A 22,820-nucleotide genomic window follows, 5' to 3' on the forward strand; every position below is an offset into this window, starting at 1 on the left:
ATAATAAACGAGTTACCAGTTATTATCAAATTTATGTTCCGAGTGAAATAATGTTCACTTGTCACGAGCTTTAGCGAGCGACAATTGAAAACTAATTCACGAGGGACATAAATTTGATAATATCAGGTACAGAGTTTGTTATTCTATTTAAATTACCCGCTATATTTTTTTCTCTAAAGGCCTTTTATTTTCGATATACGTAAATGTACATGTAGCCTATTTAGAAATGATGTATATATATAATATATAAAAACATATATATATATATATATATATATATATATATATATATATATATATATATATATATATATATATAATGAATTGCATCAAAATTATATTTCATTTAGGAGATAACCATATGGAGTTTTAGATTTGCGGGTGTCTATTTGAAACATTTTCGGGCATCAAATAGACAATAACACCATCAAATCTAAAAACTCAAGATGGTTATGTCCATTATAAACTGGATCGTTTTTCAAAGGAACTAACTGTATATTTGGAATTTCTTGAAACAAATACCTGGCTACAATCTAACTGTAGACCCTTGAATCGTCAACTTCGCCTGTTCCAATAACTAATGACGTCACTTTCTAATGACGTCATTAGCTTTCCGGGTGTTATTGTCTATTTGATCCCGGAAAAAGAATGTAATTAACCTATCACAATACAGAACACACTCGCCATCAGTTTACAACACAAATTTAACAATGAAAACAGAGCCGTAAACGCGAACTCTTTAATTTAGTACTGACATGGTCATTGGTTTGTAAGCGTCAAATCGTCCAATAGTATTGTTCGTCAGATAATGCAAATTATTTCTCACTGAGAAAAAAACTAACATATTTTCCCCGTTATGAGTGACCGCTGGGGTAATAAATAGAGAATAATAAACGAGTTACCAGTTATTATCAAATTTATGTCCCGAGTGAAATAATGTTCACTGTTCAGTTGTCACGAGCTTTAGCAAGTGACAAATAAACATTATTTCACGAGGCATGGGAATATGGCATGGATGCTATGGGTAAGTTGCAGGATAAAAAAGTTTTTATAAACCACTAGTCCCAATTCGAGGTCTTGACGAATGTTGACTTCCTGTGAGCAGCGAATCGTTGCGACATAGCTGCCGCGAGAGATGTGGGTTTGGTATTATACCCGTCAGGAAGGGAGATAACCGTGGCAAACACGACGCCGTTGGATGCCTCGGAAGACAAGACGAGATGGCTGGCGCTGCAAAACACGCACCAGGATCTCGAATAGGTGAAGGTCGAAAAGCTGATGGTTTCGCCCCTTGTAAATACCCCGCTGGTGACGTCATTAACGACACGGGAAGTCCTGCCACTGTTTGCGGTACTTCAAAACCTCGGCCCGATGTTATTTCGTGTCTTTTATCCGTTCTCGTTGTTACCTGCTGCTGTAAGGTGTCTTGGTAGGTGGCGCCACCAGTGAGGGAAGCGCGGTGCTTGAAGCGCGTTTGGAGGAACGATACGATACGAACACACCTTCCGTCGTTGACGTCTAAACCCTCAACGTCCGTCATGAACCGTAGAACCTCTTGTAGACACTCGCTATACCCGTCCCTGTAGTGCTGGGAAAAGTCCGTCCAGATGTCAGGGCTGTACCATTCTCCTACAAAAACAGAAAAGAGAATAACAATAAAACTTCGAATCTAGTCAAAAAGCGAACTACTTTTTTTTTCTTCTAATTTTTGTACACCCCTATTTCAACTCATGTATCGGGAGGGGCGTAGCCCAGTGGTAAAGCGCTCGCTTGATGCGCGTTCGGTCTGAGATCGATCCCCGTAAGTGAGCCCATTAGGCTATTTCTCCTCGTTCCAGCCAGTACACCATGACTGATATGTCAAAGGTCATGGTATGTGCTATCCTATCTGTGGGATGTTGCATAAGTATTAACGATCCCTTACTGCTGATGGAAAAATGTAGCGGGTTTCCTCTCTAAGACTATTTGTCAAAATTATCAAATGTTTGATATCCAATAGCCGATGATTGATAAATCAAACAAAAACAAACAAAAACACCCAACAACAAAAAAACAACAAAAAACAAACAACAACAACAACAACAATAACCTTTAACTTTACCTTTGTATCTGTGTGGGGCGGTGTCGTTCCAACCAGTGCCCCACAACTGGTGTAACAAACGCCGTGGTATGTACTATCCTGTCTGCGGGATGGTGCATATAAAAGATCCCTTGCTACTAATCGAAAAAAAGTAGCCCATGAAGAGGCGACAGCGGGTTTCCTCTCTGAATATCTGTGTGGTCCTTAACCATATGTCCGACGCCATATAACCGTAAATAAAATGTGTTGGATACGTCGTTAAATAAAACATTTCCTTCCTTCCTTTAACCATATGTCTGACGCCATATAACCGTAAATAAAATGTGTTGAGTGTGTCGTTAAATAAAGCATTTCTTTCTTTCTTTATTTCCTTCATCTGAGGTGCCTGGGTCGAAAGATCGAATTATCGCGGTTTCCCAGACAGAAAGAAAGAAAGAAATGTTTTATTTAACGACGCACTCAACACATTTTATTTACGGTTATATGGCATCAGACATATGGTTAAGGACCACACAGATTTTGAGAGAAAACCCGCTGTCGCCACTACATGGACTACGCTTTCCGATTAGCAGAAAGGGATCTTTTATCTGCGCTTCCCACAGGCAGGATAGCACAAACCATCTGGGGCGGATCCAGCTTTTCTGATGAGGGGGTGTCCAAGACAAAAAGGGCACCATAACATTATGAAAAGGCACTATTGAAAAATTACACACGGTTCACATGGACCATAATATAACAGTGCTACAACAGGGACGCTGGCAGACGTATTCTACAGTGTTCTAGACATTGACAGAATAAATCAATTTGTAAAAAACCTAAAAATCCTAAATAAAAGGGGCACTTCTCAAATTTGAGGGGGAAGGGGGGTCCGGACACCTTGGACTAGTGTATCAAAAGTCGCGGTGCGTACTGTTCTGTCTGTCAGACAGTACATACAAAAGATCCCTTGCTGCTAATGGGAAATATATGTCACAATTACTAGTACTAAATGTTTGACATCCAGTAGCCGATAACGCAGTGTGCTCTGGTAATGTCATTAAACAAAATCCATTATCAGTGGGTGGATGTAGCTCACCGGCAGTGCGCTCACCTGAGGAGTGATGGCTCGCATTGAACTCGGTCATTTTCACAGCTCCAACCAGTTCCCCACAAGTGATACCTCAAAACGTGTGGTATATACTGCCCTGTCTTTGGGAAAAGGAACAGCCTTTGTGGCAGCAACATGCTCCTCCTAGCTGTCTCTTTTTGTTCGAACGTTTGTTTGTTTTGGTTAACGACACCACTAGAGCACATTGATTTATTAATCATCGGCTATTCATGGCAAATATATGATCATTTTTACAGTCATAGAGAGGAAACCCGTTACATTTTTCCACTAGTAGCAAGGGATCTTTTATATGCACCATCCCACAGACAGGACAGCACATATAAGCACCAGCTGATGCTATATACGTGAGAAACAAAAAATGTCCATTTTAGTATTCATATATCTTTTTTTACGCGAATGACACGAAATATTGATTATTATAATATGAATAAGACACTGGGATTTTGGACGCGACCTGCATATTGAGGATTTTTTTTCTTCTTTTTTTTAATAATTTAAACTCGGCCTGCTTCTGCCAAGATGTCGCAGACGATGAGAGAACCAGCACGCGCCCCGCCGCGAAAACGCGCTCCCATTAGCGAACGTCTACCCTTTACAATGTCATCTGTGCAGCTGACCAAATGTAAATGTCATTTAGTTTATCCGCCACGCGCACTCACGTGCAACGTTCATAGAGCATGCAGGTTATTTTGCACAATACATAACAGCTCGACACGTGCGGTACACGCCTCATAAAAAAATAACACAACCCAAAATCGCCTTTTGTGTACAAGCGTGCGCCCAACGTTTCGCGCGTGCAGGAAACCGCTAAAAAAAGATGCCTACACGCGCGACGTTCGCAATGTGTCACATGCCGAAGTGAAAAGACCACGTGAAGTTTGGCGCGTATGGTGTAACATTTGGAAGACAAATTAGTTTTTAACATTTAAATTATATGTATTACATTAGCTCTTAACATGGCGCTTTTAAATGGACGTAATCGATGGAAATAAATGGAAAAGGTTAAAAATAGAAAACAACTATAACAGAAGAAACAAAGTAGTGTGGAGAGAGAAAGATACCCGGCCCCCCTACCCCCCCCCCCAAAAAAAAAAAAAAAAAACCAAAAAAAAACCCCCACAACAACCCAACTCCAACCCCCCCCCCCCCCCCCCCGAAGAACCCCCAAAACAACAACAACAAAGAAACAAAACATCAGCAACACACACAACAAAAAGAACATGCAACAAATTTCATGAATTAAACATATATAAGTATACTCTTAAAAAAAAGTAGGGGAACTCTAAGAATTTACAATTGCCAAAATTGTAAGGTATATTAGCTGTGGGGAATGGTTATATGATAATAGTAAATTAACTGGGCAAACATTACAACCGGTAGTTCAGTATTACAGTAGGTTTTATGTCTGTAATTATGTCAACATGCATTCATTTAATGGATTCAGTGTTATTCGACATAATAAAGTATTTTGTGCACTCGTGGATATACATTTGATATATTTACTCAATCATGTGTTATCTTAATAGTGAGTACAGGTGCGAAATTCGTTCAACCGCCAAGGTCTCCATATGTTAACAAAACAGAGTTAATCGGATATCCGATAAAAGAAAATATTCCCAAAGCGTTTTATTCTTAAAGGGACACACCCTATTTTTTAACCATTACGCCGTTGTTTTTCGCTATTAAACCCGTTTTATTCCCATTCACCTGAAGTGTTTATTGGTAATCCTGGTAATCCTGGTGTTTGTAATACCACAAAATGCATTTTTCGTATTTCATAAAATGCCACGGGCCTCTGAGAAAAAACCGTTGAGCAGACAAAGTCTAATCTATTCTTAGAGGGGATATTCCCATTTCAATGTCACAGACGTTGGTATACCACGTGACCGTTATCATTTTGATTCGGTTTGTTTTCTCGTGCACGGTTCGCGCAATCAACATCCGATTTGTTGTCGTTTGCTTGTTGTTCATTTGTGAGATTTTTCTTCACAGTTCGTGAACATTTTCAGTAACAATAAAGTTCAGACAAGTAAGTATCTCAATGCAAAACGTTACAAACCCTTAAAACCAATAATTTTGCTAAGTCTTACGATATCTGGAGAGGGGATACAACCAGGACAGAACAGTTGGAACATGTCCAGGAGAGGTGAAAGGAACGCACCCCAAGTCTGTGCGCACTCTGTGAAATTTGTCGTGACGTAGGCATTTTTGTGCTTCGAGCGACATCTACCGGTGACATCAGAATACTAACTTTCAAAATTATTTCAAGCAATTGGGACATGGGGATTCCCATGGTATTTATCGATATAAAACCTGCTTTTTCACTCCATTTGATAAAAACGTGATCTAAGTGTGTTACAGGTTTGTAGATTAACCAAATTATAATTTAATTTCGGTGGATGGAACTAGGGCGTGCGGCTTTAACCAAATTATAATTTATTTTCGCTGGATGGAACTAGGGCATGCGGCTTTAATACATTCACCTAATTACTTAATAATATTACCAGTAATACAAAATTTGCAGACAATGCGTCATGTTTTTCGTAGAGTTTGTATAAAGTATCATGTAGTATTTTGCGAAAAATCTAATATTAAATAATAACCATGCTAGCATATTTGTAATTCACGGTTATTTTGTGTACGGAAAGTAATATTAATTTATGTGGGGTTTTTTGTTGGGGGTATGGGGGAATTTCGAGAGGGCGGGAGGGGTATGGGTGTGTGTATTGTTTTCCTCAACAAAATTAGCTTGTTTGAAAATAAAGACATTGTCTCTGGAAATAAAACTCAGTGTATGAATATAATCAAATACACTGAGCCATCTATAAATAATAATAATATTTTAATATCAAAATAACGTTTTGACTGCCACCATACATAAGAATGTATTTTATATTTGTTTATAATAATAACTCACTGAAGTTTAAAAACTATAATATACTCTTCAAAAAAGTAGGGGAACCTGAAATATTAATGTTAATATCAACTATTAGACCGAACATACGTTTTGACCATAGACATCCAAGTAAAGAACGTTCAGGTCTGTTTATCAACATACTGAAACACATTCCATAATTTGTACGTGCATCACGCAGTTGCCCCGTACACGTGCGTGGGATGTCATTCTCGATTTTTACAATTTCCAGGAATGTCGATTAATCACTGTAGAACATTATTTCTGTCATTCTTTTTCATTCAGTTGTTACTGTTTTGTTTTTAGTCATTTTCATTGTTTGAATTTGCGATGCGGCGTATGCAACCGATAAAAAACGTCAACTTTCAAATTTCACTTCTGACCCCAATCGACCTTCAAGATCTTTGGTGGTCATAAAACCTACTGTAATACTGAACTACCAGTTTTAATGTTTGCCCAATTAATTCACTATTATCATATAACCATTCCCCACAGCTAATATACCTTACAATTTTGACAATTGTAAATTCTTATTAGAGTTCCCCTACCTTTTTTGAAGAATATATATAGTTTTTCTTCAAAGCAACCAAGGGAGCTTACAGTATAGGCCTATTGCTCTTCAAGGACTAGTAATACAAATGACCCACTACTATAACCACCATTCTGAGAGTCCTGCTAACGCGATACATGTCCGCTACTGGGCCCAACATATCTCCTAAGTTCAAAGTTAAGGTTTGCTTTGTTTAACGACACTATTAGAGCACATTGATTTATTAATAATAGGTTATTGGATGTCAAACATGGTAATTTTGACATTTATTCTTAAAGGAAGAAAATGTTTTTGGGTTTTTTATCAATCTGATTAAAATTAGCTCTACTGGTATACACCAGTAGATCTAACAGCATTGCGTGGACTCCCATGTCCAGGTGACATTTCATCTATAAATAACAATGTAAAAATCGACCAATTACACTTCGACTTTTATTGCGTTATTCGGAAGCATACATATTCTAAAAATATCGGGCGAGACTATTTATGCAATAGGCGAACTTGTTGGTCTACTTCAACATTGAAAAAACAGGGGGAAAAGTGCACGAATAAACTCCTGATTGTATACAGGTATAAACAGATTTTATGGCTATACCATCACTGGTTGTTTTTTTCGTGTTGAAATGAATTTTATATAAACTTTTATATTGAAATTAGTTTCCGGCATACTTCGTAATTCACCCGAATCATTTCGTATATCCTCGGCATAATCCCGAGTGTTTTCAAATTCTTTTCAAATCACTGGCATGATTTTGCAAGTGAGGTTTTGATTGGTCGAATGAAAGGTCAACTGGACATGAACTCCAAAAGGATGCTATTAGATCCACATGTAATAGTGGAGCTAATTTTAATTAGAATTTTTTTTTTGTATTTAACGACGCACTCAACACATTTTGTTTACGGTTATATGGCATCAGACATATAGTTAAGGACCACACGGATATTGAGAGGGGAAACCCGCTGTCGCCACTTCATGGGCTACTCTTTTCGATTAGCAGCCAGGGATCTTTTATATGTACCATCCCACAGACAAGATAGAACATACCACCACCGACGGGGATCAATCCTAGACCGACCGCGCATCAAGCGAACGCTTTACCACTGGGCTACGTCCCGCCCCCTTATTCTTAGAGGGAAAACCCGCTACATTTTTTTCCATTAGTAGCAAGGTTCTTTTATATGCACCATCCCACAGATAGGATAGCACATAGGCCTACCACGGCCTTTGATATAATAGTCTTGGTGCACTGGTTGGAGCGAGAAATGGCCCAATGGGTCCACCGACGTGGATAGATCCCAAACCGACCGCGCATCAGGCGACCGCTTTACCACTGAGCCACGTCCAGCTCTCCTAAATTCAAGGGTCATAACTTAAAAATAGTTAGTTTGCCTAACTCGACATGATGAAGCTATACACAAATTTCCAGATTATTATCTTAAGGCATTACGGAAGTCTCTACGTGGGATAGACCTACAGATAGGCCGAAAAATAGACAGACGGAAATGTTTTATTAAACGACGCACTCAACACATTTTATTTACCGTTATATGGCGTCGGACATATGGTTAAGGACCACACAGATATTGAGAGAGGAATCCCGCTGTCGCCACTTCATGGGCTACTCTTTTCGATTAGCAGCCAGGGATCTTTTATATGTACCATCCCACAGACAAGATAGAACATATCACCACCTTTGTTACACCAGTCATGGAGCACTGGCTGGAATGAGAAATAGCCCAATGGGTCCACCGACGGGGATCGATCCTAGACCGGCCGCGCATCAAGCGAACGCTTTACCACTGGGCTACGTCCCGCCCCTAGACAGACGGAGACGAAACATATAGTCTCTTCTGGTTGTAGCTGTAGGGGAATTATATATATATTTATATAGATAAACACACACACACACACACACACACACACGCACACACGCGCATATGGAAATGAGTTTGTCTCCGAGAAGGGAGCAGGAGGGGCGAGAAAAATTAAACACGCTTCCATAAAAAAAAATATAAAAAAATTGTGAGGCGAGATTGTAGCTTTAAATGGCCGCCTACCTTGTTCGAATCTCATGCCCATCTCCGTGGCTTGTAACGCCCTCAAGTACTCCACCGTCATTTCCAGTATCTCGGCTTTCTCCAACTTCCCTGTCGTCTGCAACAGAAACCAGACATTTTACAGAAGATTTTTGTGCTGGGGTGTCGTTGAACATTCATTCATTCATTCATTCATTTTATAGAAGAAGAAAAAATATGCTGTACATAAATCATGGAATATAAATATATGTATATATACAAAGGTTACACAGTTTACAAAGTTTGTTTTATTATTGATACCACTAGAGCACACTAATTAATTAATCATCGGCTATTGGATGTCAAACATTTGGTATTTTGACATATAGTCTCAGAGAGGAAATCCGCTACATTGTTCTACTAATAGCAAGGGATATTTTATATATGCACAGACAGGATAGCACATACCACGGCCTTTGATATATCAGTCGTGGTGCACTGGCTGGAACGAGAAATAGCCCAATGGGCCCACCGACAAAAGTTACAAAGTACAGCATCCGGCTAAACGGCCTATGAGACACTCCAAACATTTAAAATTCTAAAATATCTAAAAGCACATTGTGCTAACACTTTTATGTATAACATAATTTATTAGGTGTTTAATATAAAAATACGGGGCGGGACGTAGCTCAGTGGTAAAGTGCTCACTTGATGCGCGGTCGGTCTGGGATCGATCTCCGTCAGTGGGCCCATTGGGCTATTTCTCGCTCCATCCAGTGCACCACGACTGATACATCAAAGGCCGTGGTATGTGCTATTCTGTCTGTGGGATGGTGCATATAAAAGATCCCTTGCTGCTAATCGAAAAGAGTAGCCCATGAAGTGGCGACAGCGGGTTTTCTCCGTAACCATATATCTGACGCCATATAACCGTAAATAAAATGTGTTGAGAACGTAGTTAAATAAAACATTTCCTTATTATAAAATACAATACTGATATTACACCTGTCGGAGTCAAATTTCAATTGGGATGGGGTGAATAATGATTAGTACTGCTCAACTTACTTATTCATCTTTTCTCTGACTCACCAAAGTCAAAATTTGTTTTGTTTAACGACACCACTGAAGAAAAAATTGTAATTAATTATCGGCTAGTGGATGTCAAACATATGGTTATTCTGGCTATCGTAGTCATCAGGGGAAATCCGCTCTAATGCAGCAAGGGAACTTTTATATGCACTTTCCCACAGACAGGAAAGCACATACCACGGCCTTTGTCCAGTTCTGGTGCACTGGTTTGAACGAGAAAAACCCCATTAGTTTAATGGGTCCACCAAGGTGGTTCGATCCTGCGACGCAAGCACTTCAGGCAATCACTCAACCGACTAAGCTAAATCCCGCCCCTGACTCACCAAAGTTATAACTTAATTGGTTTTGAGAAATCGTGCTCGTAGATAAATACAGGTACTGAAAACTAGTATATTTTGTTTATTTACATTTTGTTTCGTTTTGTGTTGGGGTTTTTTGCTGTAGATCTTAGGCGCATTCTCAAACAAATTTAAGTAAACGTGCTACAGTTGAGGACGGAGATGACGGCTTATGTTTGAGATAAATTACGCCGCAGCCCATTATATAAAATAAGAACCATTTTACAAGGTTTCTCGAATGTTAAGTAAGAGAAAAAGTTAAATAGATCTAAGTTCGGAAATTTGGCGAAATTCGGAATGCTGGTAGTACAGTTTAATTAAAATGCGAATTAGGCATAATACCAAAATGAAGCACATTAATATTACCTGTTTGGCGAATGCTGGTGGTACAGTTTGACTTAGTTCAGTAAGACAGTTGTTGATTCGGTCCCTCCGTCTTTTCTCGATTACCTTGTGGGAGACCTGGTCCTAAATTAAAGAAAGAAACTATTTATACATTCATTAGAAATATATGAATGCTATTTTAGGCTAAAATCAAGTGTTTGGACAATGACCAAAGTGTAAAGATGACTTTGTAATAGCGTTAAAGGGACTGTCCTGAGTTTACAGCCATTGTATGATGTTTGCGATAACAGAGTCTTGTTGGCGACTACTATTTCAAACTAAATACATTTTCTTGTTTAGAATACCAGTGTCTGTATATCAAATGTGTTTGCGGTCGTATTCTAATGTTTGTATCACTCAGGTTTTACTTTAATTCGTGAGATATATTTGTTTGTACGTACGAAAATATTGGGAGGTAAAATCCGGTTTGGGCTTCTACAAGCATCAGGACAACAACAAACACCTTGTAAATATAGACACTGACATTTTAAATATGAAACTGTATTTAATTTGTATGTTACGTCATCGAAAAGGCTCTATCGGTCGGAAACATTTTACAATGGTTGTAAACTCAGGAATATCCCTTTAATCAGACTGCCAAAATAATGGAGGCAAATTCGAAACATAAATAGAATAAGTTCGTACAATTAAAAGTGTATTCAGATACATTTTAATGTACAAGTTTTGGAATTCTGAAGAAAAACATGGAAGCAAGCTACTTATTTTCATTATGCAGAAATGTTACAACTTCAACAGTAACACATTAAACATGCAAAATGAAAACAGAAATACACATTTCTTAAAAAAACTAACTGCAATAAATAAGATACAATAAATATATATAGGAGAAAATAAAATTATGATATGATTTTTGAAATATAAATAGTTAAAAATACAATTCAGTTTTATAATGATTGTCCATTATACAGTAATGAAAGGAAATAACCTACAGGTTCAGGAAAATGAGCGGGGGTGGGGTGGGGATGGGTGGTGGTCGAGACTGGCGAGCGACGTTTTTGGAGGGATCGGGTTATGCTCTCACGGGAAATACATTTTGAAAAATAACATTTTCTTGGAGCATTTTTTATATATATATGTATGTATATATGTATGTATATATGTATGTATGTATGTATGTATGTATGTATGTATGTATGTATATATATATGTATGTATATATATATGTATATATATATATATATATATATATATATATATATATATATATATATATATATATATATATATATATATATATATCTTAACCGCACGATAACGCCAAACCTTTATGGTTGAAGACAAAGAAAAATATGTGTATTTGAAAACAACTGGGAATCTGTTTTCCGGCATTCGCTACAAATATCGGCATTTCACCTGGTACATTCTTGAATCGACGGGTATCACAAACTGAAATCAACTGTCAAAGTCTATGCCTACGAAAGTGTATACGGGACTATATGATTGCAGCGGGATTAACACGTAGTCTACCCCAAATGTTCACTTAAAAAATGACAAATATAAATACACATACATGTATATGTACCCGTTTACACTTGCATTGGATATAAACAGAAAACAAAGTTTATACACTGTAAAAGAATAAATACTCAATGTTAAATATATACTTTATATTTACTTACATGCTGGTCTTTTCTTGTCGGTGAGGTGTCCATGACTTGTGACGAATGAAACAGCTCCGGTCTTTAGTATCGTCTAGAAATTCCAGTCAAACTAATATAATGCTTGTTTTAAGGTCCAACATACGAGATGATTGTATATGTGTTCTTTGAAGACCCAAGGCTTGAAAACATAACTGATTCTGTCCACACGGTGTGTAATCTATAAATTCCAAATTCTTCAAATTTAGCTACAACAAAGTCGTTTTATTTTAAGTTTCCAGTCTTCAAACTTCAAATTTACTAAACTCTGTAAAAGATCTCCACAAAGTGTGTAAAATTCAACTTCAGTAAAGTCTGTTAACAAATTAACAATAAATGAAATTTTAAATTAAAATACAAACAATATTACCGCCACTTTAAGACTAAACAATCCCATTTCGTATTGCATATCAACATCCACTGCATGGATTAAATATTTTCTATCATTCGACTATAGTATCACAATTATGATGAATTTTTAAAGATATTTTGCGGTACCTTTAAACAGTAAAACCTATTTCCATCACGACTCGTTGAGCAGTGACGATGATCTAGCTGCCGTCGACGTTTCAAACAACGAAACTTTGAAAGAAAGTGTCTACGTCACATCAGGCTTGATAAACATGCCCTCTGGTAAAGGGACTAAAGACATTTTCCCGACCGTGAGTCAGTTTGTGTTGTCCCATTACGCTCCAGATCAAACTAATTATGCATTACTCGGTAACGACTTGCCGGGATTCAGGGGAAGTCACCCGACCAGCAGCAGCGCCTTCTGTTTGGAGCCACGTGCCGGACAAGAAAGATGTCCCAGAGCCTGCCTGGAACACGGGATGTATTTTATCTGCGCACGTGACTTTATATTTCGTTGCGCGGAACCAGCACTATTTGGATGCTGATCCACCAATCGGGCAGCCGCTGACACAAATGACTGCACGTGCGGTCGCGCGATGGTCACGCGCTGTTACTAAGCCTGCCGCCGGCGCCTTCGTTATCCGCAGCCGCCAGTTACAAGTCACGTGACGGTTAATGGCTGTCACGCGACCAATGCATGTGTCCTGTTTTAGTCGGGAGAGCGATTTCAGGTAAAATGTGGTTACATTGGAAATTCAAAGTTTAATAATACCCAGAGTGTATTATCAGATAAGTTGAAGCAGACGTTTTTTCATATATACTGATGGAAAGAAGAAAGGGATCACACCAACGCTAACGGGGGGGGGGGGGGGGGGGGAGAGGGGAGAGAGAGAGAGAGAGAGAGAGAGAGAGAGAGAGAGAGACTACAACCAAATCCCTCAACTATTATTTTTTTAGAAGTTAATCGTGTTACTGACATTCAGTCTCACATTACTGACATTCATTCTCAAATTACTGACATTCAGTCAAACATTACTGACATTCAGTCTCACATTGCTGACATTCAGTCAAACATGAGATCGTTGTACTTTATTCAGATATATGACGCTAATAGCGACTGAAATATGTTCTACAATACCAAATGTTCCCTAATTGCTTTCTCACAGTATATTAGACAAAATACATAAATAATAATAATAAAATACCCCCCCCCCCCAACCCCCCCCCCCAAAAAAAAAAAACATACAAGAAAAGAAACAAAGAAAACCCCCAAAACAAAACATATGAACAACCATTGGCGTAGCCAGGATTTTATACGGGGGGTCCACTATTGGGGGGGGGGGGAGAGGTAACCCACACCATGTATGTATGTATGAATTTATAAAATTTAATACAGTAAAAAGAAAAGAAAAAGGTTTGACGGGGTGATGGTGGTGATGGTGGTTGTGGAGGCTATTGCTCCCGTGGCCCTCCCTTCGCTACGTCACTGTGAACAACACAACAATACACGAATGAATCTGAAAAAACCCCAACCCCAAAACAACCAAAAACCAACCCCCCCCCCCAAAAAAAAAAAAAACCCACCCAAAAAACAACCCAAAACCCCCCGCAAAAATAGCATGCCAGTTCATATATAATGATTGAACCGATTTTATTATGTGGAACAGAAATTTGGGGTTACTAAAATTTACAAATAATCGAAAAAATATTCTCCAGATTGGTAAACGAATTTTGAAGGTAAAAAAAAAAGGTACTCCAAATGTTATGGTATATGGGGAATTAGGAAGGTTCCCTTTAGAAATACAAGTAAAGTTACTAATGATGTCATTTTTTAGTAAACTGGTTACAGATGAAAATAAACTTAGTAGTATATTATATCAATTCATGTTTTCTTCAAATAGTGGTGAACAAATTCAATCTATGTGGTTGAAATTCATTAAAAATGTTTTCAATAACACGAGAATGAGGTCAAATCCTATAAATAAGAATTAAAACAAAACCTCTGAGATCAGTTTATACAACAGTGGTTTTCGGATATTACAGACTCTTCTAGGGGTCAACTTTATACATTTAAAACAGAATTTTTTACTTCGAAACCTATTTGTCGAGATTATCGTACCAAAATAGATGCTGGATAACTAAATTGCGTACTTCAAAGTTAAGATTACCGATCGAAATTGGCAGATGGTTTAACATTCCTATAAAAAAAAAAAGACTATGCAAACTTTGTAATACTGTTATTGGAGATGAATACCATTAATATTATTTAATCAATTGCAAAAATCACAATACAGAAAGCAGATTTTTTTATAACAACATTAATATATTATAGAATTAATCCTAGCGTTTTTAAAATGAAAGGTCTGCTGTCATTATGTAATGCATCATTATGAGAGAAAAAAACAACAAAAAACAACAACTAACAAAACAACTTAGCAATATTTAGTTAAAAAAAGTATCTAGTCTTGTGAACTGACGTTTCTCCGCACATTTTAGCTATTTTGATAGTGTTCTACAATGACGGATCCAGAAAATCCGTTTGGGGGGCGTGGGGGGGGGGGGGGGGTGCAGTGACATGAGGTGGAATGCCAAGGGAATTTTTGGGGAGGTTTGGAGGTGGATCGTAAAAAAATGAAAATTAATATATAATAAAATAATAACTATCGCAAAATTTGGGGGGTGGGGGTGGGGGTGGTGGGCCCCTAGCCCCCTAGATCCGCCTCTGTTCTATATTAACTATAGATACTTCTATGTTGATGTCCTTGTCATGCGTGTTAATTATGTATCTGTATTATCCTCTTGCTACACGTTGTAATATGTTTGAGTGTTGTTTTATAAATATTGCCATACCAAGTCTGAAACTCTCACGTCCATGAGACAGAATGTTGAAGACGCCCCGTCACCGGTATCCCGACTTTCCTGGCTACTGAACTTATTAGTGTAAGAGCAGTTCAGATAATATTATTACGTAAAGCTATTTTTGCCAAAAAGTAGACATCCCTTCTACCTATAAAGCACCTTAACGCTAGACGTACCCTTCAAAACGATTAATGACATAACGCTTGTTGACACGCTCTCCCCCATGCACAAAAAAGCTACATGACCAAATGTTTTTATACGCGATGAATATAATAATAATAATATAACAGCGTAATTTATTGTGACATATTGTTATAAATACAATCAGTGAGAAGCATTTCAACTCGATTTATAACTATAATCGAGTTGAAAAAAGAAAGAAAGAAATGTTTTATTTAACGACGCACTCAGCACATTTTATTTACGGTTATATGGAAAGAAAGAAATGTTTTATTTAACGACGCACTCAACACATTTTATTTACGGTTATATGGCGTCAGACATATGGTTAAGGACCACACAGATTTTGAGAGGAAACCCGCTGTCGCCACTACATGGGCTACTCTTTCCGATTAGCAGCAAGGGATCTTTTATTTGCGCTTCCCACAGGCAGGATAGCACAAACCATGGCCTTTGTTGGACCAGTTATGGATCACTGGTCGGTGCAAGTGGTTTACACCTATCCATTGAGCCTTGCGGAGCACTCACTCAAGAGTTTGGAGTCGGTGTCTGGATTAAAAATCCCATGCCTCGACTGGGATCCGAACCCAGTACCTACCAGCCTGTAGACCGATGGCCTAACCACGATGCCACCGACGCCAGTATAATCGAGTTGAAATGCTTCTCACAAATCGTATTTATTTTATTTATTTTATTTATTTGTTTATTTGTTTATTTATTATTTATTAATTTATTAATTTATTTATTATTAATTAATTAATTAATTTAGTTTTATGTTTTACTTTTATTTGTTTTTATGAAAGATCGATGTCAGACTGATTATGTAAAATATAAGTAGTTATAGTTGAGCATAAATAGTCTGGCATCGAGCTTTCATGAAAAATGAATAACCATTTGAGTAAAACATAAAAATAAATAAATAAATCGATGATGATGATGACGACAGTTAAAAAATGCGTTACTCGATTACAGTGGTACGACGTTTCAATTTTCCACACACGCACGCACGCACGCATGCATGCACGCACGCACGCACATAGACAGACACACACACACAGACATACACACATAATTTAGAATGTTTATAATCAACTCTAATTAAATTAAAACATTTTCTACAAACACGAACAATTATAACCTAAATTCTTGTGAAATGTCGGAGTAACAAAAAATTATTCAAATCCATATTTCAACGAGGGTGGGGATGGGGGTGGCTATCACCTCCCCCCCCCCCCCCCCCCCACCACCCTCGCTTCAGATGCCTTTGCTCAATCATCCACATACCAACAAAGCACACTTGACTGTTTTTATGTCGTCACAAGCTCCTTGGATAAGCATACAACACGAGAGGAAAGAGAGGTCATCACCCACCACCCCATCCGTGCTGTTCCAGCAAAATGAGCTGATCTGAAAACCTTAATATTAGTTGTACTCCATGTGCAGTGCGTAGTGATATCGTTGGAGCCCTACATTGCTGTTTGGCAATGCAAATTTATGAAAAAATGTTGTTATCCAAATTGGGGCACCTTCGTTTAATTCCTATTTCTCGTTCCAGCCAGTGCATCACGACTGGTATATCTAATGCCGTGGTAAGTGCTATCCTGTCTGTGGGATGGTGCATATAAAAGATCCCTTGTTACTATGGAAAAATTGTAGTGGGATTCCTCTCTAAAACTATACGTCAAAAATTACCAAATTGGTGTCCTTAAACAAAACAAAACAAACCAGCCTGCCCCCTCCCCCCCCCCCCACCACAACCACCATAAAAATGGGAGCATGCCTGTGGTTATCTTAGTTATCCGTATCTCATTAAATTTGATCAATAATATATACATACATATATACATATATATATATATACAGTCAAACCTGTATATAACGGTCACCCAAGGGACCTGACAAAAGTGGCCGTTATAGACAGGTGGTCCTTATATACAGGTTCAAAATTAGAACCCATATATTAAAACATCACAACTGTCATAAAGAAAGAAAACATACATAGAAGACATACATGTGTCATAAATAAGATTTTTTTTATTACATGAGATTGTCCATGTCAGAAGATATTTTGTTTAATTGAAGGTTATTACCCCTGTGGCATGTTTAACTCATTTGTTTGTTTCATGTCACCGCTGATCCTTCAGTGGAGTCTGACCGTTGATTACAGCTGATTAAGATCATGAGTCATTAAATAATCCTAACACGGGACATCTTTAATGACCGCCGCCTTCAGCAGTTCATGTTTATTTATCAATCATGTCTGGCTAGAAACAATCAGACACTTAACTTAACACCTCATTTGTTTTGTTTCTCGACACTCAATAGAGTGACCATACATACAGATTACATTATGTACAGCCAATGGGAAGTCGTCTACTGTTCAGTGAGGATGCTGAGAACCAATCGAATTACACCACCAGTAACTGCGTGTTACAGAAGTTATCGAGTGTCCGTTTGTTTTTCGATTACGATCAGAGAATTACAATGGAACTTTACTTTGACGAAAAATAAACTGAAAGCTACAGACATGGCCATATAAACACATTTAATTTATAATTTTTAAGATGATTGAAAAAGTAAAGACATAACCAAGGTAAAAAAATAAACTTAAAAACGTCTTCACGACGATCATCTTGTGACCGTTATAGCAGGTTCAACCTGTGATTTTGGGTGAAAAATAGTGACCGCTGGCCGTTTAGGACAGGTGACCGTTATGTACAAGTCAAACAAGGAAGGAAATGCATTGGGGGGATTTATAGTGGCCATTATAGGAAAGTGACCGTTATATACAGGTGACCGTTAGACCAGGTTCGGCTGTATATATATATATATATATATATATATATATATATATATATATATATATATATATATATATATATATTATGTTATTAATGAAGCAACCGCAAGTGTCCTCGACTCGTAAAGCAGATACACACCTTTAACGTACACGTGTGTGTGTGTGTGTGTGTGGGGGGGGGGGGGGGGGGGGGGTCGGCACGTAGCTCAGTGGTACAGCGCTCGCCTGATACGCGATCGATCTAGGATCGATTTCCGTCGGTGGGTCCATTGGGCTATTTCTCGTTCCAGCCAGTACACCACGACTGGTATATCAAAAGCCGTGGTATGTACTACCCTGTCTGTGGGATGGTGCATTTGAAAGATCCCTTGCTGCTAATCGAAAAGAGTAGCCCATGAAGTGGCGACAGCGGGTTTCCTCTCTCAATATCTGTATGGTCCTTAACCATATGTCTGACGCCATATAACCGTAAATAAAATATGTTGAGTGCCTCGTTAAATAAAACAGTTCCTTCCTTCCTTAGTACACGCAAACTTAGGATAACTACAAGCCTTACGTAACAGCTTGCGTGCATTTTAAAATACTAATATGACAGGGTGCATGGCTACAGACAAGGCCACGAGCTGGCACTAACGAGTTTTTGACGACCTTTTCAAAAAAGCTGCTGGATATTTCTGATCATCTAATACAATAATTCAGAATTCAAAGAGATGCTATCTCAAACTTAATTAGTAGACTTATATCGACCATGGACATATCGGATATCGGCTGAAATAATATTAATGTGTGCGCGTGTGCGCGTGTGCGCGTGTGTATGTATGCAGATATTTATCGTATTTAACATGATTTAAATATTTATAAAACATTATACGGATAAATACATTCAGGATTCTTGTCGGTAGAGTTTCCACGAGTACTCCAGCACTCGGGCACGGGGTCGAGTCTAGCAAGATTCGAGTCCGTTCACAGGACTCGAGTACTCGTACAAGGTGGAATACAATGATCAGCTATAATACAATGGACAATGTAGGACAATAATTTCAACAGCAGATAATCAACTGTATAAGTTACACAATAGTTATATGATCATGCGCTAGTTTCTCTTTTTAAACTAGCCGTCTGTCACAACACTGAACATATCAACCAGTTTCTAAATGCAGTACAATGGCATTATTTGGCATCCATTTTCAGCTCTGGAATTAAGTTGCATAATTCTATTTTACTTTATTCCTTAATCTCATCATCATCTAGTGTAAGTGTCGGGTACTCGGGCCCGGGTCGAGTTTGACCCTTAAGTACTCGAGTCCAGTATACTGGACTCGTGGAGGCCATACTTGTCGGGATTTCTTTTCACCCAGTTACTTAAAATTGTGTTCGGTATTTGAAATAAAATTAAATGATACATATGAAATTTGAGCTACGGCACAGGCAGGATAGCACAAACCATGGCCTTTGTTGAACCAATTATGGATCACTGGGTGGTGCAAGTGGTTTACACCTACCCATTGAGCCTTGCAGAGCACTCACTCTGGGTTTGGAGTCGATATCTGGATTAAAAATCCCATGCCTCCAACTGAGATCCGAACCCAGTACCTACCAGCCTGTAGACTGATGGCCTAACCACGACACCACCGAGGCCGGCTAAATAAAAGAAAGACAGAAACATAATAAAATAAATAAATAAAATAAGATAAATAAAATAATAAATAAAATGAGTGCGTATGAGTACATGTATATAAATAAATAAATACAATAAGATAAATAAATATATGTTTTAAAACTTCGTAAATATCAGATATTATTTCAAGTGAAGTTATGTGTATCTGATATAAATGATAGTGAAAATAAAACAAAATAAATAAATAAACAAATAAAATAAGATAAATAAATAAACAATAATTTGTGGATAGACATGTAGCATTGATTAGTAGTTGTACGACTGTCTTTTTTAATGAAACGATAAGGGGAAAATAGAGCTGTGATAAAGATCTATGTGAGGTAGGTTTTGTTTTTATTTAGGGGGAAGGGGAGGCATATTTTATTAAATTTTAAATTCTGTTACATGTGGAGAATTAAACATCACTGGAAATCTGCGTGAATATTTAACTATAATTCTAATGGTTAAAAGTAGCAAACACATTCCACTTAAGTTAATTTTATTGTATGAATCTTTTAATCTTGCGTTGTCAAAACCCTTGACAGGCGGTTCCAGAGACTTCATGTAAGTTAATGTTTCACTGCTTTACGTTAGTCGCTAGATATTCACAGCTCCTATGAAGCTACTCACGATGCTCATGACAACTGTCATCATGCCCCACCCCCAAGTTGTAAATAGCCTGGATACAGTCTAATTCAGCCAGGGACGTTACTCTTCGCGCATATGCGCAATTGGAATGTGAAAAAGGTTTATTAAAAAAACTGTTGGGTGTAATCAATAGTTTCAATCCATACTTCATACATTCTTTAAAAGGACCCCCCCCCCCCCCCCCCCCTAAAAAAACACAAAAAAACAACAACAAAAAAACCCAAACCCAAAAATCCAACAACAAGAATAAAAAACAAACCATGCAGGGAATTATAAACAATTCCTAAAAACTACTGTTGTATTGTGACGGGGAACGGTATATTCACACACCCTTTACGAGGCGCCACGTACACCAACCCACAACAAGCCCCACTGATGCCAATGTGGCCAACAAGATTTACATGTGTCAATGCATTAATTACCGTTGATGAATATGTAGATGAATCCCACGTGCACGAACGTTTTAGTAGCATCATGCTTTTCATTATAATTATTGTTTAACAGCACCAAGGAAAAAAAAAGAAAAAAAAAGAAAAAGATACGCAAAGAAAAGAATAATGCTTGAAAAAAGCTATCATCCAAACAAGCAAACAACCAAACAATCAACCAACCAAACAAACAAACAAATAACCAAACAAACAAACACCAAAAACCTCAACAACAAGAACAAAAACAAAACAAACTAAACTAATCTGAATTAAACTGAACTAAACATAAATAAACTAAACTAAAACTATCCCTGTCCCGAGTCAGACTCCCGATCCTATCGGAGGCCGGACTCGGGATAGGTGTGTTCGAAACCTTAGTGGTATATGGACACGTTAAACAAGTTACTAAGCTAAAATAAACTAAACTAAACTAAAATGAAGTGACCTGATCTAATGCTACCTCGATTTGAGTTTTTTCCCCCTTTATTATTACTGTGAAACCCCATTTATGATGATAGTCAGGACGTAGCTCGAGTGGTAAAGCGCTTGCCGGATACGCGATCGATCTAGGATCGATTCCCGTCAGTGGGCCCATTGGGCTATTTCTCGTTCAAGCCACTGCTCTACAACTGCCGGTGTAACAAAGACCGTGGTATGTACTATCCTGTCTGTGGGATGGTGCATATAAAAAAAATCCCTTGCTGCTAATTGAAAAGAGTATCCCATGAAGTGACGACAGCGGGTTTGCTCTCTCAATATTTGTGTGGTCCTTAACCATATGTCCGACGCCATATAGCCGTAAATAAAATGTGTTGAGTGCGTCGTTAAATAAAACATTTCCTTTCCTTTCCATTCATAATGACCACCTCATTATTAAAATCAATATTTTAAAGACGTAACCCTCCTTTAACACTAAGGCTATCCCACTATTAGGCTGCGGATTACGATCAGTGAAGTCAGGCCCGAGGTAAGACTTCTAAACTGAGGGCACAATATCTAGTGGAGGGTGGGGGTGGGGTTGGGGACAAGTCACATTTTTACTTTTATTCATATAGAGTAGGACAAAAAATTATACTTTTGACCTCGGAGTTGGGGGTGGGGCTGGGGTACAGGTTTCTACGGGCTTGTGATAACTTGGTCCATTGTGTTAAATTTAATTATAAGTGGTGTTCCAAAACATCTAATTAAATAGGTGATTTTTTTGTGTGTTTTTTTAGTTGTTTTTTTATTATTATTATTATTATTATTTTTATCTACATGGAAGTACAGATTTATTGGTCTCATACTAGTCAGTAACAATTAAATCGGTTTCCACATTATCACAGGGTTACAAATAATAATTTCAAGAAACAAATGGGGTGGGGGGGGGGTAGGAAGGGGAACGCACATATAAATATAAACCATCGCTGCTGCTACTGGATCAAGAAAAGTGTGGTGGAGGGGGGGGGGGCACATGCTCCACCCAACCCCCCGCCCTCACCCCTACCCACCGCTTCCTACACCAGTGAATATATATTCTTTCCTGGATAACTAATTATTTAAGCGTGTTGAACAGTAGCATTTGAATATGAACAGTTTGAAACGGCTTGGGTGTGTTGATATTCTGTTTAAATGAGTGATTTTTCTTTCTTTTTGTTTTATTTGTTTTTGGGTAACATTTTTGGCAATGGAAATTAATTTGGTCCTGCAGAACCTTTGTAGTCTCGCTCAGACTAATAACGCTTTCTTGTTACCGACTGGTACAATGTTATATTAGTTCG

The 22,820-nt window shown here is 38.0% G+C and overlaps 1 protein-coding gene across 1 annotated transcript; it reads right to left on the reverse strand.

Moving 5' to 3' along the window:
• Positions 1-868: 868 nt before the first annotated feature.
• On the reverse strand, positions 869-13,012 carry LOC121380021 (hairy/enhancer-of-split related with YRPW motif protein 1-like). Its single transcript, XM_041508737.1, has 4 exons — positions 12,120-13,012; positions 10,462-10,563; positions 8,711-8,807; positions 869-1,629 (listed from the first exon to the last, which is right to left on the reverse strand). Exons 1-4 carry the CDS (start codon positions 12,150-12,152, stop codon positions 1,049-1,051), a joined length of 813 nt encoding a protein of 270 aa, XP_041364671.1. The 5' UTR covers positions 12,153-13,012; the 3' UTR covers positions 869-1,048.
• Positions 13,013-22,820: the final 9,808 nt, after the last annotated feature.

Source organism: Gigantopelta aegis, chromosome 8, assembly GCF_016097555.1.
Source record: "Gigantopelta aegis isolate Gae_Host chromosome 8, Gae_host_genome, whole genome shotgun sequence".
Lineage (NCBI taxonomy): Eukaryota > Metazoa > Mollusca > Gastropoda > Neomphalida > Peltospiridae > Gigantopelta > Gigantopelta aegis.